The 20,839-nt window shown below is 42.4% G+C and overlaps 1 protein-coding gene across 1 annotated transcript in view; it reads right to left on the reverse strand.

Annotated features, from left to right (window-relative positions):
* TECRL (trans-2,3-enoyl-CoA reductase like) overlaps nt 1-20,050 on the reverse strand; it is a 659,246-nt gene extending 639,196 nt beyond the window's left edge. The window contains exon 1 of the mRNA XM_085641139.1: nt 19,550-20,050. Within this exon, the coding sequence (XP_085497265.1) occupies nt 19,550-19,765 (216 nt within the window). The 5' untranslated portion in view covers nt 19,766-20,050. The remainder of the gene's footprint in view (nt 1-19,549) is intronic.
* Nucleotides 20,051-20,839: the final 789 nt, after the last annotated feature.

A 20,839-nucleotide genomic window follows, 5' to 3' on the forward strand; every position in this document is an offset into this window, starting at 1 on the left:
CCTATCCCCGCCTTGTGCAGCCTTAGGCCATGAACAGCATGGGATTTGCTGCATGACCTGGCCTCCATGCATGCCCTGCACCCAATCACCCATGGGCACCTAAGCACCAGGGACACCCAACCCCATCCACAAACAGCCTCTGGCTGTGTACAGTGTGGGGTTGGCCCGTACCGAACACCCCTGAGGCGGCCAACCCCCAATGCACATGGCCTTTGGCACAACGCTGACTGGGTTTGGACTCTTGCCATGCCATGCGCTCAACCTTCCATAGGCATCCAAACCCCCACAGGTACCCACTCCTTTGCAGGCACCCAACTTCCCTCTGTGAACGCCTTCAGCTGTGCAAAGTGAGGGTTGGCCACAGGGCGTGGCCCCTTACTAGGCCCTGCATTTAACACCGGTGGGTGCTCAAATGCCCAAACATGAACATCCTTTGGCTGTGCATGGCATGGGGTTGGTCGCAAGGTATGGACTTTGCAAAGACCCTGGACCCAATCCCCCATGGGCACATCCACCACAATGTGGGCTCCCAACCACTACTGTGCACAGCCTTCAGCTGTGAAGTTGCTAGCAGGGCCTTGCTGGAAGCCAGTCCCTGCTCCAACCAACCATGGGTGTCAAACCACCTGTGTGCACCCAGCCTCCCACTATACACAGTCTTCTGTCATTTACAGTGAAAGGTTGGCCATGGAGCCTGACCTCCATCCAGAGATCGGACATTTACAGTGAGAGGTTGGTCATGGAGCCTGATCTCCATCCAGAGCCTGCAACCTACCTCCAGTGGGCACCCAACCCCAGTCTCACACAGCCTCTGGCCACCATGCACTCAACAGGCAGCTTTTGCAGCATGTCAGCTTCAATTTTACAGATTGCGCAAACAGAAGCAGTCATAATTCTGAAGTACCGAAGGACAATCAAAGGTTAAAATGTCTTTAGATACAGATACATGGACTGTTTCTAAGGTGTGAGAAAACATGGGATGCGGCAGAACTACAGCCTACTACCATGCTCAAATAACTAGCACATATTTTTTCTTAACAAGACTTCATAGCTACTCACTCAAGATGTGGTTGATAAGTCTTATCACAATGCCACTTAAAGAGCAGATGTGATATACAAAGTTGCCCAAATCATGTAACACTTCCTATGCCTGTGTCATGAGATGTGCACAATACAAATAGATTCACAGAAGCAAAGGGGTTTGGTGGCTGTGTGGTGCTTATCTTAATAGTGGACACCAAGTAGCACATTCTAGGTGATCATAAAAGCTCATTGGCAGGCCTCACCAAACAACTTGTTTCAAAGAGTGGAAAGGCAAATACAACAGACAGGGAATTAAAAGCCTTTTCTGGCCCTCTGGTATTCAATGTGTTCATTCAATGTTGCTATGCTTGGAACATTTGTTTAGATAATGGTAGCAGCAGCATTACACTTAGTTTATCTCTTCAGTCAGTGGAATATCTGGATGTCTTATCAGGATAAAGATAAGTTTGAGGTCCAGCTATTAGTCCCATGGCTGGGGATCCTTTCCCAGGTTCACATATATCAGCCCAGGGGCAAACATACTATGCCAGCAGCCTTTCCTCTACATTTCCTGGCAGCTATAATTTCTATTGACATCAGAGTGCAGAAGCAGCACAAGCACTAGAAAGGGGTTGTTGGATGTGGCCCTCACTGCTGGGTCACTCTCAAACTTTTTGCTGTCACCCCTCTTGTCTGCTGAGTTCAATTTGGTTGAGATTAGCACTCTGTGCACTTCACCACTGCTAACCAGTGCTAAGGTACTTGTGCTCCATCCCTAAACAAGATAAAATTGTCCTACACCTGATTGGTACATTTAAGTCCCTCGTATATAGTACTACATGGAACTTAACGCCTGTATATTAAATGCTACTGGTGGGCCTGTGTGTATCATAAAGGAGAGTGATCCAATTTAGGGCATGGGGGGCTGTGATCAATACATACTTTATCTCAAAGAGGTACCCCCTACACCATCAATCTGATGACATTTCACCTAGAAAAACGTTGCCATTGTTTCTCTACCCGTCAATTAAATGACACCTGACGATTTAAACAATCTCAACTAAAGTACACTGAAATTGTCACATCCACAACATTAACCTTAATCCCAAGGAAACAGACAAGGAATTGTATTTGTCAGTAGATATTTTTTGCAATGGAATACCTTACACTTGAAAAAGGCAAAAAGCATACATATAACATTGTTGTCAACGCGTAAAGCGCAGAGATACTCCAGCTGGAGTCGATTCTAGCGCTATATAAACCCACAAATAAATAAATAAACATATATCTGTGTGCAATATAAACAAATCAATTAAAGACAAACATGCATAAACTGAAATATTACATCACAATAAAATTTAAACATGTGGTTAAAACAGTCAAGGCAACATATGTAGCATCCTGCGATTTAGAGTCTATGGGGTTGTAACCTATTTTAACCCTCCCCTGTACAGTCCAAAGCATACGGTATTGCCTGAGTCAATACATAATCTTTGCAATTGATGATAGCTCTTGGCAACACCCGTAGCTGTGCCGACGTGTGTCGACCTTCGTGTTGGGCCTGGATTGAATTTCAATGAAGGTCTTCTTCAGGGCTGAGGGACTTATTGAATGGACACTGTATGAAATATCAAATCAAACAGTTAATATGTGTTAGATATCCTTGTACTTCCTAAATCAGTTTTAAAATGGGAAATATTCCCACAGGGGAATATACTTATGTGGAGATATACCATTTGTGCAGGAACTCAAAATGAACAGTATATTTCTTTTATGTGTTGGAGTCAAACATGGATTCGACATGTGACCCTAAATGCAAGAGGAAAGGTGACTTCTAATCATTTTTGTTCTATTTTCTATGTTGGATGACTTTTTAACAGTCAAATACTTATTATTTTGTTTAAAAGAATGGGATAAATGAGCAAATTTACCCAATGAGTGATCTAGGGGTTGTCCAGAATAAAAGTTTTTTTGGGTGGATTTCTTTCCAGTATGATGATAAAGACCTGATTGATATAAAAGATGGAATTGTCACCTCTCATTTATTATGTCTGGGCCTAATGACGTGAAAGTAACTAGACTCCAAAGTGTTTTTATAGTGGTGACATGTCTCCCATTGTGTGAATACTTCATATAAGTGGTCTCCTTATCAAATCAAAATAAATTATCTTCATGACTTTGAACCTCATATTAATAGTGTTACCATAATAAATTAAGAAGTTATTTAATTTACATAGAATATGCTTCTACCTTTCCAAATCGGCATCTTTGTTCGAAAGACCTTCATGGTCGTTGTGTGAGTAGCAAGGAGCATTCTTTTGAATGCATGCAACTTTATTAGCTTACACATTCTGGAACATTGTAACACAACATGAAGCTGGCCGGACACAAAAGTGATCTTTAACTTCCCTTGGGGCCTGTGTTGTGTTAACTCGGCTCTGGAGCTACATCCCTTAATTTTCTATGAGGTTTAAATCATCTGTTGGCATTAGCTACAAAAAGGTGCTTTTTTAGTAGGTCTTAAATCATATATCAGTCTCCAGTATGCTTCCACATTAAACGCTGATAATGCATTCAATAGATGGTCCACTGGCATGCTCCTCATTCTCTATGTGGATACATTCTAACTTACACAGGATAATAGGCGCTTTTATCTAAATAACCAAAAACATTTTACAGGCACAAGAAACATTTTACAGGCACAACTGTCTTTACCTCATTCTGCATCAGTGTGGCAGTTCAGCATTTCATGGAGCAAGTCTAGCAGAATTGTTATCTTAGGCATCACAAGGGCATGTGTTGTAATGCATTATCACTAAGGGTATGTCCCTTATTTTTCCGTGGGATGTAGACTATCTGTTGCCCATGAACCCTTTAGGATTTGTTTTTAGCGGGGCTTATCCCATGTTTGCCTGTCCCCGGTTATCTCCATGTTGCCCTTATCTGTTGGAGGTGCACTAACATGCATCGTGCTTTCCTACGAAGATGCTTTAAAATTACAGAAGACAATGGGCTATCTCATTAATTTCATTTAGTCTACAAGTGGTCATGCAAAGGCGCCAGATCATTTTGGCTTCCAGCCTAGAAAAAATTGAATCAGTATTCTGCACCTGCAGCACTCATTGTGCCAAACACTGAAGTAGCACGTTAAAACTTGTCTCAGGCCTGCCACTACAGACTGTAGTGCAATTCTAAACTGCCAATTCGACCTGGCAAAATAAACCTTTTTGACATGCCTAAACCTTCCTTTTTAATACATATAAATTACCACTAGGGTAGGCCCCAAAGGTCCATAGGGTAAGTGGATTGTATTTAAAAAGTAGGACATATGGGTTTAAAGTTGTTTTCACTACTGTAATACCTATCACTCCCACTGGATAACAATAGGTTTCCTTATTACATTTAATAAGTGCTAAGTTTTGATTGGAGAAGCAGTGTGGGGAACAAGCATAGACTGCACAGAATTTATAGATTTGCATACCACATTTTCTCTGCACACCTCGGCCGGATTGCCTACCGGCGGAAAACAGGCGGACGGTCTTTCCATCCGCCGGGGTACCCCCCGCCATAGTAATATGGCAGGGATAATTGGCATGCGGGCGGGAAAGAATGTCGGGCGGATTGCCACTGCCATGCGGGCGGTGGCGATCCGCCCGACATTCTAATGGGCCGCTAAGTCTTAGGGCCTGATTATGATGTCAATCAGAAAGCCTACAACTGACATGGTAGGTTTAAAGTCCGACCGTCGTATTATGATGACGTCGATTGGAGTTTGAACCGGCTGGGGAATCGGAAGTTGTTCCAAGGAGCCTGTCGGACAGTCGAAAGCCCTCATAATCCCTTAAGGATAGGGTTTCTGTCATCGGGATTATGATGAGGGTTTCCGACAGACAATCCATGTCGGCCTTTCTGACATGGATTGGCTGCCGGAAACTGACTTTGAGGGCCCCTAGCATGGCCCTCTTCCCCCGGCCCCTTCGCATTTGGCCCTGGGGGGCACCTAAGGTGCCCCACTAAATTTCTCTGCACCATGTGGCAGGCACCATGTGGCAGGCACCATGAGGTGCCTGCCACACGGTGCAGGGATGTTTAGAAACTTAGATTTTTCAATGGGAGCTTGTGTTGCGGGCAGTTCTAGCCCCCACACAAGATCCCATTGAAAAATGGAAGTTTGTGACCACACCGCATCCTAATTGCGCAGTTAGAACAGAGGCAACTCCGATCAACATTGTAATTAGGCCCCATATGTTTTTCTCCACTTTCAATTAAGCCAATTTGTTATGAAGCACATTTTGTCGCTTTAAATTTCTAGGAGAAAAGTTGCCTGCTGTTTGTAAATGTGACAAAGTAAAATGGGAGAACATGCAAATGATGTGTTTTATGGAATCCATATAAACATAAATTTAACTCTTCAGTTTAATTTTTTCCTATTTTAAAGTGACCTGTTTAGACGCAGTAGGTATCTTGCTTCCAGTGCCTGGAAGACACAGTGCCATATTTATAACTGAAAAATCCAGACATTATTTTAAGTGGGAGAAATTTAAAGTGCGGAAAAATTATGAGCATTTTTGCAGAATATTTTTCTGCACGTTAAATTTTTCCCATTTAAAAAAAATGGTATGTTTGTGTTATATATGTAATGGTGCCACATATGATGAAAGTTATGTTGTGCCATAGGTACATACAACACAGGCTCTCAGTCACCCAAACATATATTTCCAATTCATACACATATATGTTCATACAAGACCACACTCTCACTGACACACATGCCAGCCCTGTCATAGTGCACCTAGTCAAAGAATTGTGTTTAAACCGTAGTATCTGGCTGTATAGACATTAAGCGTAAAGTCAATGAAGCTGGGTGTGAGGGTGTCTGATAACAATGCACAAGACTTAGCCTTCAGTAGCTCATCGTGATTTTCACTGATCAGAAGTAACTCTCACTACAGAAAAGGTTGGAGACCCCTATTCAAGTTCATCTTAGTTGCACACACTCTTCTATTTGTTTGAAGGAGCCTATGTCCTTACCTGGCTCTCTACGGCAGTAGCTTTAGCATTGGTAAGTGCAGAGGTGTACCTTAGTGAGATTCAGGGGTCGGGTGAATCTCACATGTCTGCACTAAAAAAGCAGTAAGGAGCAGGGTGGAGGGGTGAGATGCATTGTTTCCATAAGGAACAGGGTCAGTACGGATTTGCATTAGGTGGGATCCTGTCTAGTGTGACACACTGGGTGAAAAACAATGGGCTGGAATTATGCCCCAGTGAGTGTCAGTGGTTTGACTATTTGCAAGCATTCATCCAATCACCTTTAGGGTGTTTGATTACCAGTAGTATGGCTGGAAACCTGAAACTGATGCAGCTTTTCCAGCCCTACAACTGTCAATGTTTGTGAATTACAAAAAGTAGCAAAATTGCACCTGTTCAAGGAGTATTTATAAGGGTGCAGATTTACTACCTTTTTGGTAAACCAGTCACTATGGGCCCGAATCACAAAAGTAATCTGAGACAAAATCCTAAACTTTCTCCTTTTGGTATTCACAGAAGGCAATTAGTAGTAGTACAGTTAGGAATCCTAACTGTACTACTACTAAATGCCTTTTGTGAATACCGAAAGTCCTAAAGATAGGATTTTGTCTCAGTTTAGTAGTAGTAAAGTTAGGAATCCTAACTTTACTACTACTAAATGCCTTCTGTGAATACCAAAAGAAGTAAATTCAGGATTTTGGCCTTAGAAAATACTGGTCCCAAAACTTAACAAGATAAGTTTATACCTCTTAGTGAAATGAGAACAACTAGATAAACTGAGAAAAATGTAGCTGATCCGACTCAGGGCCCCCAAACACAACTACCAAGCCAAGAATGCATTTGGGTGGTGTCACAATCCACACACCTCAGAACTCCACCTCCCTCAACCCCCCACCCCGAACCTACGCTTCTGCTTGTCTCACCTGGTGGTGCTCCCTAGGAAATCATGACTACAGTCAAGTGCAACACAATGGCCTGGAGTACCTTCCCTGGAATCACTTATTTTAAATGTATTTGCACTGCATGCACTCTTTTTTGCCTCTGCTGCGAGAAGCCTTGGTAGTAGAGTTGTCAAATCAGTGCCTGTAGGCAGGACTTCATGTTTCCAGTAATTATCTTTAACAAATCTCTTATCAAATATCTGACGGTTCCATATACTAGCCTGTGTCACAAATAGAGGTGGGTACACCACCAAGTGAATAGGGGGAGCTGAGCTGAGACCAAGGGTCTAGTTTGGAAGACTATGCATGTATCAAGGCATGAAAAAGTTTGGCCTGTATAGAGTGCAATAAACATATACACAAACAATAGTTTCTTCAAAATGCAAAAAAGTGTATTTCCTCAACATGTGGAAGCATTTCACCTCAGTATATCAGATCACTGCATAGACAGACATTTATTAAAGATGATTGTTTTAAAATATAAAATTAGAAACAGTCATGGCTCATCCCCCACCAGCAATGCCATTAGTGAACTAAGAAGCAAGTAATTGTCAAGTAATCCCGAAATGTGACCTAGATTCTTACGATAGAGCAACATTATAGTCTATTAAACAAACACAAGAGGACATTATAGCCTATTAAATCAAACATGAGATGCTTGTACAGTGCATATCCTGAAGTCAAGCATATACAAGTATTCTTATATATGATCTTAAAGAAAAAGGAGGCTCTCTGAAATAAAACATTTGCCTAGGGTCACACAATTTGGACAAGCAGAAAGCTGGCATTGATTACAGGATATTTAGCTTCATGTTTTGAAATTCAGCCACGAGATGGGAATATCTGTCTATAGCTCCCTCTCTCCCATTTTCCATTAAGTGTCACTGTTATTCTTAGTGCACAATGAAAGCCCAATACAGACACAGCATCACAGCATACCCCACTCGGACCACAGACCCAACTAACAAGTCTGGAATGCATTTATATGGGTGGTGTCACACTTCAAACCCCCACCCCCCAGAAAAAGCTATGCCGCTGGGTTTCCCTTGTATGTATGGACATGCATGTAGCACTGTCAAAGACAGGAACAGACCATAAATCCAACTCAGCAAAATAAATAGACACACGGGGTAGGCATGAAGTAGGAAATGGTGTCACTCTACAATGTTGTACAGGCTCAAGGAAACATATGGGTGGAGATGTGGCCTAATTGCCAGAGTTGCTGACTTTGGAACTGAGAACCAGGTTTGAGTCCCAGATTTGGCTCAACGTCCTGTGATTCTTGGCGGATAACTAATCTACTCGTGCCTAAAAATAATAATAATAATAATATTCTGACCTTGGGTAATGTAATCTGGTGCTAATGTAAAGCACTCTAATATATAAAACTGCAAAAATAAAAAGATAAACACACCGATGGGTATGTCATTGGCCTCCAAGCTAGTGGTAGATGTAATGTGACGTTAATTTCAGAGCATCCTCATTGTATAGGCGAGGCTTAAGCTTCCCTCGTATCTTTTACCTGGGCATGCAGAGAGTGAGGAGAGGTGGCCGAGGTAGCTGCTGGGCTTGTCGCACAATGGTCAAACACAGCACATTGATGAGCCACGGCAGCATAAAGTGCAGGGAGTTTAAGGCACAATAGAAATACCATCATAGATAAATCAATGGAAATGGTATATGAAAACAATTATTATTTTTTTCCTTCTCCATCTTCCCACCAAACTGGAAAGAATGACGGGCACTATTAGGGATGCTTAGAAACTAATGTTATTGTTTTGGTACCGTGCACAGTCATTTTTCGGCTTTCCGTCTTTTTTCAACGTGATTCAGGGGCCATTTGGTGGAACACAAGAAAAGCTATTATTAATAATATATTGTTATTGTTGTTATTATTATTGCATTGAGAAGCTTTTGCACCTAATTAATAAGGCTCTTGAAATGTCCGCACAAGCCCTTGGCATCCTCCATGTTTTTTCTGGTCAGTAATAGCTTTCAACCCTTTCACACTAAGGGCCCCCTTATTTAATTTCCACTGAGGTACTTCTGATGGGCCTGATGATTTTTTCGGAATTACAATGACAAGTTCTGTGGATTTACTGCTGATCCAGTAAGTTTCATAAGAGGATTCAGGCACCTGAATCTAGCAAAAATCTCCGTGTGAAATTCTAGGGAAAATGAGGAATTACTGGGAAAATCAGACCAGTAATTTCCCCATAATTCCTCATTTCTCAGAGGAAACTCAGGTTTCACCATATAATTCCTATAAGCTCTCAAAGTTATTGAAAACCCCAGTATCCGTACCACCAAGGGGCTGAGAAAAAATTAAAGTAGCCATGTCTAGGGCACTCTTAATGAAGACCTAAGTTGAGTATCTCTAACTTTGTCTGCATTATTAAACACCATGAGAACTGCCCTCCTTGCTTGCTATGCCAGAAGGGGGACATGTCAACAAGCCTTCATTATCTATTAGCCCAGGATGTGGACCAACATTCCCTATATGCATCAATACTGCCCGAAGCCTGCTCCAGTTTAAGAAAAAACCGAAGATACACATCATTAAGTAACACTATGGGCCTGATTGCGGTCGGAGGCTTTCCGACTCACATCATAGGTTTCGCTTTTGACCACCGCATTACAATACCGGCGGTCGAAAGTGAAACCATGTGGTCATTCCGGCTGGATTCTGACAGGCTCCCTGTCGGCCAGTCGGAGGCCCCACCGTAATCCCTGAGGACGGTGTTTCCGCCAACAGGATTACGATGTCGGTTTCCAACAGACTTTCCAGATCGGGCTTTCTGACATGGAAAGCCTGTCGGAAAGCAACTATTGGGGCCATAGTAGGGCTCCCTTCTCTCTGCGGCCTCTGGTTGGGGGCCAAAGGGCCACCATGAGGTGCCTACCATATGGGGCAGGAATTGACAGAAACTCCCATTTCTCTATGGCTCTATTTTATGATGCAGAAACAGCACCCTAACACTTTTAGAAGACTGGTACCCCTCCCTTCACAACTTCAAAATGACCTACAATAGGAGCAATTAACGAAATAACAAACACTAATAAAGCAATTAAAGTCTACTTATGTTGCCACCAATATATAGCCTAAGGTGTTGCCATGGTATGCCAGAGACGCACACTGCATAGACCGTGGACAAGCCCATCATCGGCTAGCAGTAAAGCCATCATAGGTCCACGTACAGCCTAGCACAACCACCATAAGTTAAGGCACATTCTCTGACATACCCCACATGGCCAATTATGGTCTCAAAAGTACATGTGCGCAGGCTCCCCCCTCTCAGAATGACTCTGCTTATGTCCTCAGGTAATACTGCATGCCAAACCGTGTGGGTTCTGCCCCTAAAAACTCTGTGTGTTCTCAGGAAACTGGGGTGTGTATTCTAGTAACAGTATGACTAGTTTGGTCATTGATTTGTGTGAAAAACATATCCTGATTATTACAACAGTTTAGTTGTACATGCAATAAATGATGAGTGAGATGCTGAGCTTTCTCTCTGGAAATTATAACTGGGACTTAATGTTTCCAACACAGCTTTCTGCAGCCAACATTTATCCAGTAAACAGTCATACAAGGTATGAAGTTCTAGACATTTTGCCACAATGTGGTGTGCTAAGGAAGAATGGACGCACCAATACCTACTAGTTAATGCCTCAGCTTCTAGGTCTGAATAAAGACTGCACATTTTGTAATATGACCACCTACAGCTCCTAGTTGTGCAAGTGCAGTGTAGAACCCTTAGGCTTGTGTGTGGGCTGTTTCAACATTTAAATGTATTGTTGTGTATAATGCTGGTGTCACAGTGCAATGCCAGATTGCCCCACACCAGCATGAAAGTGTATACACAGTCAAAGCTTTCCATTAACATATGTTGTTTACAGTTGGGTAAATTCTAATAAGTCATTTGTGTACCAAGAATATAACACCCAGAATGCCTTGGGTTACGTGAAAGTAGTGTCCGGCTATTAGCATGAAATGAAGTGAAACTGTGGATTCCACAGTAGCATGCTACTGTTTTCACATCTAGATTTGTATAACCATTTAGAAAACACTGAGGGTGGCATGTGACCTGTGTAGGTGGAATTCCTGACTGCATACTAAGGGCCATATTTAACAAAAAGTAACTCAGCAAGCCACCTTACTGTGCTGTGCTACAGGGAAAGGGCAGGAATGCACTGTATTTATCACAATACTGCACAATCCTGACTTTTCCCAGTGCTGGTGCACAATGGGCTGTCTTGTGCCAATGCAGGCACCGTTGCACCATGGTGCAAGCATGTCTGCGTTGCATGCAGGACTGTTTTTGAGCAGGAAGGGGCACCTTTCCTCACAGAAACATTCCCCTCAGGCATTTTCCTCTATCTATGTGTGCTGCACAATGCAGCACACATAAATAGAGGAAGTAGAGAGGAGAAATAAAAGATATTCCTCCTTGTTACGCCTCACCTGGGGAGGTGCAGCATTACCAGGTCTACCAGTAATGGAAAATCTGGGAATGCAACAAAATCCATGGGAGCAGCATAGGAACACACACACAACGCCCATGGAATACCTCCCTGGGGTAGAGTAACGCAACGCAGCACTTTGCGCTGCAACGCGTTACTCCTGATTTATCAGGCCACTCAGGGCCACACCAAGTGCCCCTGCATAGCTTGATAGATCGCATTTTGGGGTTGCATCGCATATGCACCACGTTGAGTGGTGCAAAAGTGACGCAACCTCTTGATAGGGCCCTAATATACTACACACCTGCATTATAGCGGGAATGCGTCATATGAGCATCATTCCCTTGGTCTGCTACCTAACTGACCTGCAACACACTTCAAGTGGAGTAAGAAAACTGATGTGGCCATTGCAAAATCATGCACGAGACTCCTATAATTTCTGAACGCTAGCCTTGCAGGATTCAAAGCTGGAGACCACATTGGATCCAGTCAGTAACATTTGGCAGAGAAACAGGCATAATGATGGGCCCAATAGTCGGTAGCTCAAATAAATGTATTTGTCACTTTCGCTGAAGAACAGATTGTTAAAAAATAGAAGTAATAAACATTCTCAAGGACCACCTGCACAGCAGGCTTAAGCCACTTACATTTAAACATCGTTCTCCCATCAATAGGTGCCCTGATGCCCATTCGATAGTGTGATTACATCATAAAGACTTCTGATATTTTACAAAGGAGTCAACTGATTTACCCTATAACCTGAAATGTATTTCTTTTCTTTACATATTTTAGTTATGCCGAACACCAAAAATGTTGCTTTCTACAAACACTTAATGATTAGAAGATCTTTTATTGTCTTATGTTTCCCGCCCTTGTCTTGCCACAACTATCCTGAAAGAAATAGCCTGAAATTTTGAAGGTGTGTGTTCCCATAATACAGTAGGAAATGGAAGTGGGTCAGTGAATTTAATATTATATGCAATAGATAAGTTATAGCTAAATAAAAAAGTAAAATTTAAAAATGTAAAACGTTCTCTAAATGTAAAGGAACTTGAAGTTGAAACCTAAAAAGGAAGGTGGTATTCTCAGCTTGATTTGTGGGAGCAGCTCAGGAACAGCAAACAGAATATAGTATGGATTATAGGCATCCACAATTGAAGCATCTACAAAAACGAAATCATACAATAGGTGCAAAAAAAACGAAGTTGTATGCTAGAGTCTAGCATACTGCTTCATCATTTAGAATTAAAAAATAAATGGAGAAAAGCTCCAACCTTCGTATTAAAATTAAAACTTTGTTTTTTTTTAAATATTTGTTTCTGAATCCCAGTGGGAGAGGAGCTGCCCCCAGAGCTGGTTTAGAGTGGCCACTAAGGAGGGGTTGCTCATGTTCCAGCAACACCTCTGTGTTTTGCACATAGGCTATGCACAAAGTGAGAAAGGATTCACTATCTTGGATTTAGGCAGAGAGAGGCACTGTGGGGTTGTTTGCCGTAAGTGTTAGAAAAGTAAGTGGGGTTGCCCCTGGAACTTCTTTCCATGTTGGTTAGGGAGGGTCCAGAACCAACCCCCACCCACGGGGTGGTGCCAGGCATAAAAGTGACAGCCATAGTACCTTCCTCAGATCACTTTCTGACCTGTTGAAGAACATAAAAGAACTGGGCCAGCTGTCTGTAACCTGAGAAAAGCCTAGAAGACTGGACCTGCTCTCCCTCTTGTCCCCAAAACAAAATGGTGGACTCTAAGGTACATAAGGCTGACCTCCCGTTCAAGCTACAGGGACACAACAAGCTACAAGAGGCCTTTTCTGCAACTGTCCAGCTCACCAGTTCCAACTGGCCAGCCCTGGACCCTGATGCTGGACTCTGCTGGAGTGAGATTTTACCCTCAACACTGTGCCCATGGTCCTGGACCCTTGAAAGGTGTCAAAGTGTACTTTTCTTAGCCTTTCCTGAAGCCTGGTACTTAGAAACATTTTGACTTTCAAGACCTCCGGAGCACAGACTAACCTGCCAAGCCAATCAGACAAAGGTGCGGTGCCACTGGGCCAAGGATTCAGGTTGCTTCCCCCTTTGTGCTTTTCCACAGCAGCAAATCCAAATCTGTGGGACTTCAGGGATTAGTAATCCGGCCTCAATAATCCTCCTTGGCTTCAGTTTGCATCCTTGCGCTGCTGGAAGAACTGATCTCCCAAAAAAGTGATAAAGAGCTTGATTTAAAGTTTGACGGAAAGGTTTCTCTACTGCAAGGGCAACGGAGCACCCTCTCCTCCAAACTGATATTCCATCTGCCTCACTTAGAGTCAGCTGGAACCAAAGTATGTTAGCAGTGGAAGCTACTCAGTTTCCACCACTGATATACACATCTTAAGGCCCAAAAGAGGATGAACTATCACAGGTTTGGTCATTGTACTGCCAACCGAGGACGTGGTCTGATGGCTAGACTGCCGACTTTGGTGCTGAAAACCAAGGTTCGAGCCTCAGGGTCGCATCCACATCCTGTGATTCTGGGCATATCACTTAATCTCCCCATGCCTGAATATGTCCTTGTGTAACATAACTAGTGCGCATGTAAAGCGCTCCAATACCTTCGGGTTGAGTTTGCACTATATAAATCGTCATAAAACTGATATAGAGTGTGCGGTCAATCACAAGTTTTCACTGACTGTCACCACCAGGTAAAACCTTACAGTAAAGGGCAGTCAAAAGTTGTACATTATCCCATGCCATTGGAGAAATCTCCAAAGGTGCGGAGGTAATTTTTTTTATTTTGAAAAAGAAAATCCTGCCTCTAGATTTTTGTTTTAAACTGAATGTTTGGCATACTGCTCTGTCATGCTAACTGAGCCGTCGATTCAACTTTCAATGCATTGACAGGAGCCGCCATGATGGTGACAGTGCAGGGAGTGAGTAGAACTGTTGGGTTAAGCGAGTCCTGAATCCGACTGCCATTTGCTCAAAACAGGCCACTAAAGACTCTTTTTCTCAGATAATAAAAGTGTTGCTTGTTTAAATGACTCCACCAGACATGAAGAGCATGTTGCCAATAACACGCACATTTGTTTTTTTTTTACCTCAAATTAGTTTTCTTTGCTATCAAGTTTAAGAAACCTATTTTCCCTATGCATCTGGGTTAAGTAATATGCAAATGACTCTGCACAATTATCCTGGTAGACACGAAGCAACAGCCTGTTGTTAATCACATTTAGATTGTTTATTTCTTACACTTTACCAACAGAAAGTCATTGTTTATCTCAAGTGTTTTTGTGTCCTTAGAGGTGTGCAGTTCAACACCCGCCTATGCTGATTTACAACAGGAAGCAGTTGGCAGGGGCTCTATATTGCTTTCTACAAAATAGACCAGGCTCTGTGATTAGTTTCAAACGAATTAGGTATTTGTGACACACAGAACGCCCCCTCAGTTTAATTGACAACATATATTTTTGTCTTGATGCCTGTGTTTCAGGCTGTTCTGTTTTAATGAATGCGCTGTTCTTGATGAGTTCTCAGTATCTGTTGCCTTGGAAAGGGACTGTCTCCTAAGTATATAATTAACTAAACCTCCCACCTCCTACATCTGTTCACTAACAAAGTACTTTTTTATGTATAATTCAGGCGCCATTCTTTCTTTTGGAGTTTGACAATATATATTGAAATTAAAGGTGAATACCTTTTATTATGAGGCTGTTCATCCCATGGTTTAAGTGACATTGTATTGGAGGTCTGGTAGTGTTTGTTTGTGTTCATCAGCTTCAACCTACAGCATACAGGACCTTCAGTCCTTCAACAGATAATCTAGCAAACTTAAAATGGACTCGAATGGGGGATGTGCAAATGACTATCAAACTAATTTAAGGAACACTATCAATTCAGGTGCCCATTTGTCACGAGTGGTTATAAATGCCTGCTGATCTCGGAGTTTTTATGCATATTTATTGACTAAGTATGTGCAAATGCCTGCATTTTGCAATTGCTCTCCTCGCATCAAGCAGTCCAGTGTGTAATTCTGCATATGTTAAAACAGCGTCAAACAAATTATCTGCAGAAAGGTAGATTCTTCAGCCGCACCAGATCTGGGGCGCATCAATTAAGCAGATGTTACTGCTTTTTTAAAGGATGGTGTAAATGTTTAGATAGCAGCATCTGTTCTTCATATTGGCTAGAAATTGCATGCTTGGTAAGAACTGCTTTGTAGAAAATAAATTATGCAGCAACATTACCTTGCTTGAATAAAAAAAAAAATCTTTAATTTAAAAAATCACATTAAGCGCCAGATTACGATGCGGGCAGGATGGGCTCCGACTAGTCCTGCCCCCATCATAATCACCGGTTCGGATTCCCTTCCGACCGAGCCATTTCGATGGGCTCAGTTGGAGGGGAAACCGAACCAGTCTTCCGAATGGTTTCGTTTGGTATGCACACTCTCATAGCAAAGTATAGGATTGTGACCGAACAGGGTTTGGTCGCATCCTAATTCCTGGGCTGTTACCGACGACTGGAGGTTGTTCGGTTCCAGTTTAAGAACAATGCCGGACAGGACTCGGGTCTGTCCAGCATTGCTCTAGGCCCCTTAGTGACAAACGTATAAAGAACAATGGTTCCCTTGGGTAGAAACAATGAGTATTGTAGTTAGCCGTAGTTACTTCAGCATAACATATAATACATTTCTGAAAGCAAAAACATTTCTTGAACAAAAGGGGAAAGAGGAACAAGAACACAGAGAAAGGATTTTTATTGATTTATGTATCAGAATTGATAACATTCGATAAACAGAAACACATGGCAGAATTTTATACTTCCAAATTCATACAGTGATACAAAATAGTGAGATAGTGGTGCTCAGTGGTGATATAAATACATAGTGCAGTGAGGTGAGGGTGGGAGGATGTGGTTTGTTTTTGAAAGGCCAGATTCAAAATGCAGTAACAAGTAAGTTAAACAAATTCAACAGTTGGTAACAACTATGTCCTGCAATCTGTGCCACAATAGATCGTCGACGTTTCAACCCTAAGGGCGCTTGGTGGAGTGTCACAAGCGGGTCTTCATCAGGACTGTGGAGGAGGAGGCCCTAGGATTTCAAGGGCGGTCAAAGCAAATTGATTTGAGGGGTATGGTTATTCTAACAGGATGTCAACTGTGAAATGAATTGCACAGAAGATCAAAGAATGATTGTTTTCTTGGGCTGATAACACGGAGTCCGAGGACTTTTGTCCTGCGATGTTTATTATCCCAGTCATCAGAGATGCTGTCAGGAGTGATGATGCTCACTGTGGGTGAATTCATAGTGAACTGTCCTTCACTCAATGGCGATAATGGAGCTGTTCATGGCATAATGATGGCCAATCCATTACAGGTTGTGCATAATTTTGGCAATAATCCACTATGTTGTCACCTTGGGCACAGTGAACCCCTGCACCCCTGAAAGGACCCGGCTTGCATGACTTAACAAACAAGTATTAGAATATTTCATTCAGAACACTTGTATTTTTGGCCATTTGGATCTGTTTTCAGACAAAAAGGCCACCACTCCCACTTTCCTCTTGAGAGTTGGCTGGTTTGCTTCCTCCGCCCTACTTGAGGTAATGTTTATGGCTCACTACTATCAAAGAGCACCAGCCGCCTCTGCTGTTTACAATTTGTGTTGCTCATAAAGGTCATCTACTAATTGTCATGAGCTCAGATAGGCAATGTCTTTTTCTAGGTGAGAATTTAAGGACTCATGTACAGAGCCCTTTTACGATTGCAAACCCTAAAATTTGCAAAATCACAAGGTTTGCATCTGCAAAAAGGTTTTTCTTTATGTACAAAAGTGCTCTTATGAGTCAGAAATAAACATTCTGACTCCTAAAAGGGCTTCAGCGGCTCCTTCCGAATTGCAAATAGAAGGGGATATGAAAAGAGTGTCCTCCTCCCATTTACAAGTCGGAGAGGAATGCATCGATTGTTTCCAACCACAATTGTGGTTGTAAGCCATTGATTACACACCAGAACCTCAGAAGGGGTGATATTTCATTTACAGAGGGCAAGGCCCCTTTCAACCCTTTCTTCTTTGCAAATTTTGGGCAGTGGTCTCGTGGACCAGTGCCAACTGCCTGTGGAACATTTTATAAAAAACAAAAAAACTTCTTTTCAAAGACAGTCCTGTTTCCTTAAAGGAAGACAATTTGCATTTAAAAAAAATGTTTCCTTTATTTAAAAACAATAACAGATATGGTGGTTGACCACTGCAGGCCACAAGATAGTGAGATAGCGGCCAGTTACTAGGGGTTGCAAATTGTGACCTCCCTAATAAGCATTCAATAGGCGGGTCGTTCTGAGAGCTGACCTAGTGATACATAGGAGGTTCGCAAATACAGAATTGATTTACAAAAAGTAAGCAATATGCAACCACTTTTTGTGACTCAATATCTAGGCCCAGAATTATGAAGAGTTGATGCAACGCAGGGCTGCAATCAAAGTTGCTGCGCCGGGTTGCATAAGCTAGAGAGAGCAAAACTGTTTGTAGTTCTTATCTTTCCCTGCACTGGTGCACTCTCAGCAGCCATGCATCAACACAGGCACCCTTTCGCCACAGTGCAAGGGTGTCTGCGTTGTGGTCCGCATAGATTTCGTGCAGGAAGGTTGCCATTTCTGAACAAAAACTATGCTTTAAGGCACTTTCCTCTTTGTTTGTGTGATGCAGAATTCAGAACACATGTAAAATGAAAAAAACGAGAAATAAGAATAGTTCTCTGTGTTACACAAGCCTTAGGTAGGAGCAAGATTTTGGCACAAATCCATGTCTACAATTCTTTGTCAATATGGAACGCCCAAGCACCACCCATGAATTTCCTCTTTGACACAAAGTAACACAAGACAGCGGATTGCACTGGGCTGCACTACTTTTGGTTACAAACCAAGACAAATCATCATTTGTGTTAATTTGAAAATACCCACTTCGATTTTGCTCTGGGTCTGCATTAAAAAAGTTAAAGAAACCCAACACAAAATCTTTGTATATCTGGGCCCTAGTACATGAGGCCCTTAGACATGTGATTGACAGTAGAAGCGTATCATAGGGTATATATTTGGGTCTTGTATTTCTCATGAGTTTTACTCCATTATTTGTGAATGGGGGAACCCCTTAACTATAATTTCTGTGATTTACTGACTCTTATTTTTTGCAATAAACACTTCACAGGCTCAAGAAAAAACATGAGATGAACTTTTCTTCGACAGATAAAAGAGATAAAGGAATGCAGATTGTAGAAGATAAAGAGAAGAAGGAAAGATGAAATTTGGGAGACCAGGAATGCCAGAAAAGGAGAATAGAGTGCCGGGTAAGAACATTAAGGGTAAGAGAAGAAGGTATGAAAGAGCGCTGGCATACTGAAGAACCAAAATGCATTATTTGTCAAGACAGGGTCAAAACAGCAGTGTGTTTGAACCCTGTCCCGCAAGATTTTATGAAACACACTAAACACTGCTTTAAGAGGTACACACATCAACAACAATTGTCACTTGTACAAAACCTGTGAAATTCAGCAGTTATAGGTACCTGAGCTAACTATAACTTACGCCCCAGCAATGCACTGCTTATGACCTCACATATTATGTCACTCATGACATGGTCAGTGACATCACTGATGACATCACTGATGACATCTCAAATTATATCACTGATGACATCATCCAATGATTGTGAGTTTTTTTAATGTTTTTGTGTGGATAGATAAATAAATAGATAGAAGGGTAGATAGGTAGATAGGTAGATAGATAGATACCATTCCTAGGGCTTTTTTTAAAGGGTATTTACAGTATGCTATAATTTGCCGATTCATAAGAATGCTACTGTACCCATTCATTTGAGGCGGAATCATGAAAAAACATAAACTAAGTTAATTTGGATGTGTTTTTAACTTTAGATTTTCGCTGCAGAAATTGGATAAAAGTTATTAAAGGTTAGACGTTTTTTCATTATTATTCAAAGCAATTAGTGGCTAGTAATGAGCAACAGCATTCATGTTGTGCCCGTGCTGAGAGCGTGCGTCACATCCTGAAATCGGCTAACTGCACTATGTGTCCTCCTGTGCAAGGTGCGGCGGATGTGTCTCTCACCTTGTCCACCACGCAGATCTGCTTCCGGCTTTGGGCATCGAGTATCTCCACTTCGTAGTAAGGGATCTTGGAGTGTCTGAGCACTGGAGGGGATCTCAGCTGTGCGGCCGAAAGAACAAACTGAGATAGCGCCAAAAAGGACTTCTGTTCATTACTGTGAGGTGCCTTCAGGTTCTTCTTGTGCGCCTGGACGCACGCCTTTTGCTTTGCAAACATTGCAGGGGCAGACGTACGGCGCACTTGTGCATGTCACCAGCCACAGGAGAGCTCCCAAAGAAAAGAGAGCGCCTCTCTGCCTCTTAGTTATGTACACGGACGAGGAGTGACAACGGAAAGGTCAGGGGGCATTCCACTGCCAGAGTCACGTCGCCCAGTTTTAGCAAGATTGAAAACAATGGCTCCTAATCCCGTTCTATATATAGCCGGCTGTGGTGTGCCTCGATGCCGCTTCTGCGCCAGGGTTCCGGCCATGTCCCGCACAGCCCGCTATCTTGATTACGTAAAGTGACAATCTAGGCGCTGGCATTCCGAGCCTGTGAGGAATGAAATCCAGAGAGAGATGTCATTTCTAACACTGGAGAGCTCGATAAGCAAACTTAATGTGACCTCAGCTCGGGCCCAGTCTTGCTGGCGTTGCATGTCTGAATACAGGCCCAGTGGAAAATAATCTATGTTTTCTTGTTCTTGTATGTAAACTGTACATTCGATGGATATTGCAAGTTACATTATAGTCCCTTAACCATGCAGAGGTACAAATAAGGCCTGCAGGCCGAGTGCTTTTTATAGTCACAGAACTGAGGTGACTTTTAATACCCCTAGCAATGAAGGGCGAGAGGATGTTTTACCTCATGTAATATTTCGGCCTTGCTGCTCGTGTCCCCCTCTTTTCTTTTTGTAAATGCATTTTACACTTAGCTGCATAGTGGTGCTGCGTTTGGCCAACAACACTTTGCGTGCTTGTATTGTTCAGCCCAACCTGCAATATTGAGAGCAAACATAATTTCCCAGAATGCTATGTCTGACGACAGGCTGAAATAGCAGTACTATCTGACATGGTGATCCTTGGAGGCTATATAAATACCGTAGTTTTCCTCCTTTGCTTGAATTATACTTTATTAGCAGAGCTCCAAGCTCGCACACGTTTGTTACGTTCTCTTTCACTAGTGAAATAATCGATTTGTGCTTCTTACTGTTGTGTTACAGGGTGGCTAAGAGCCTCTCTGCTTGCTTGAGAAAGTAACCATTTGTTTTCCAAATTGCTGCCAGCTCACAGCGCTAGGGCTGTCTGTT

Source organism: Triturus cristatus, chromosome 2_2 (genome assembly GCF_964204655.1).
Source record: "Triturus cristatus chromosome 2_2, aTriCri1.1, whole genome shotgun sequence".
Taxonomy (NCBI): domain Eukaryota; kingdom Metazoa; phylum Chordata; class Amphibia; order Caudata; family Salamandridae; genus Triturus; species Triturus cristatus.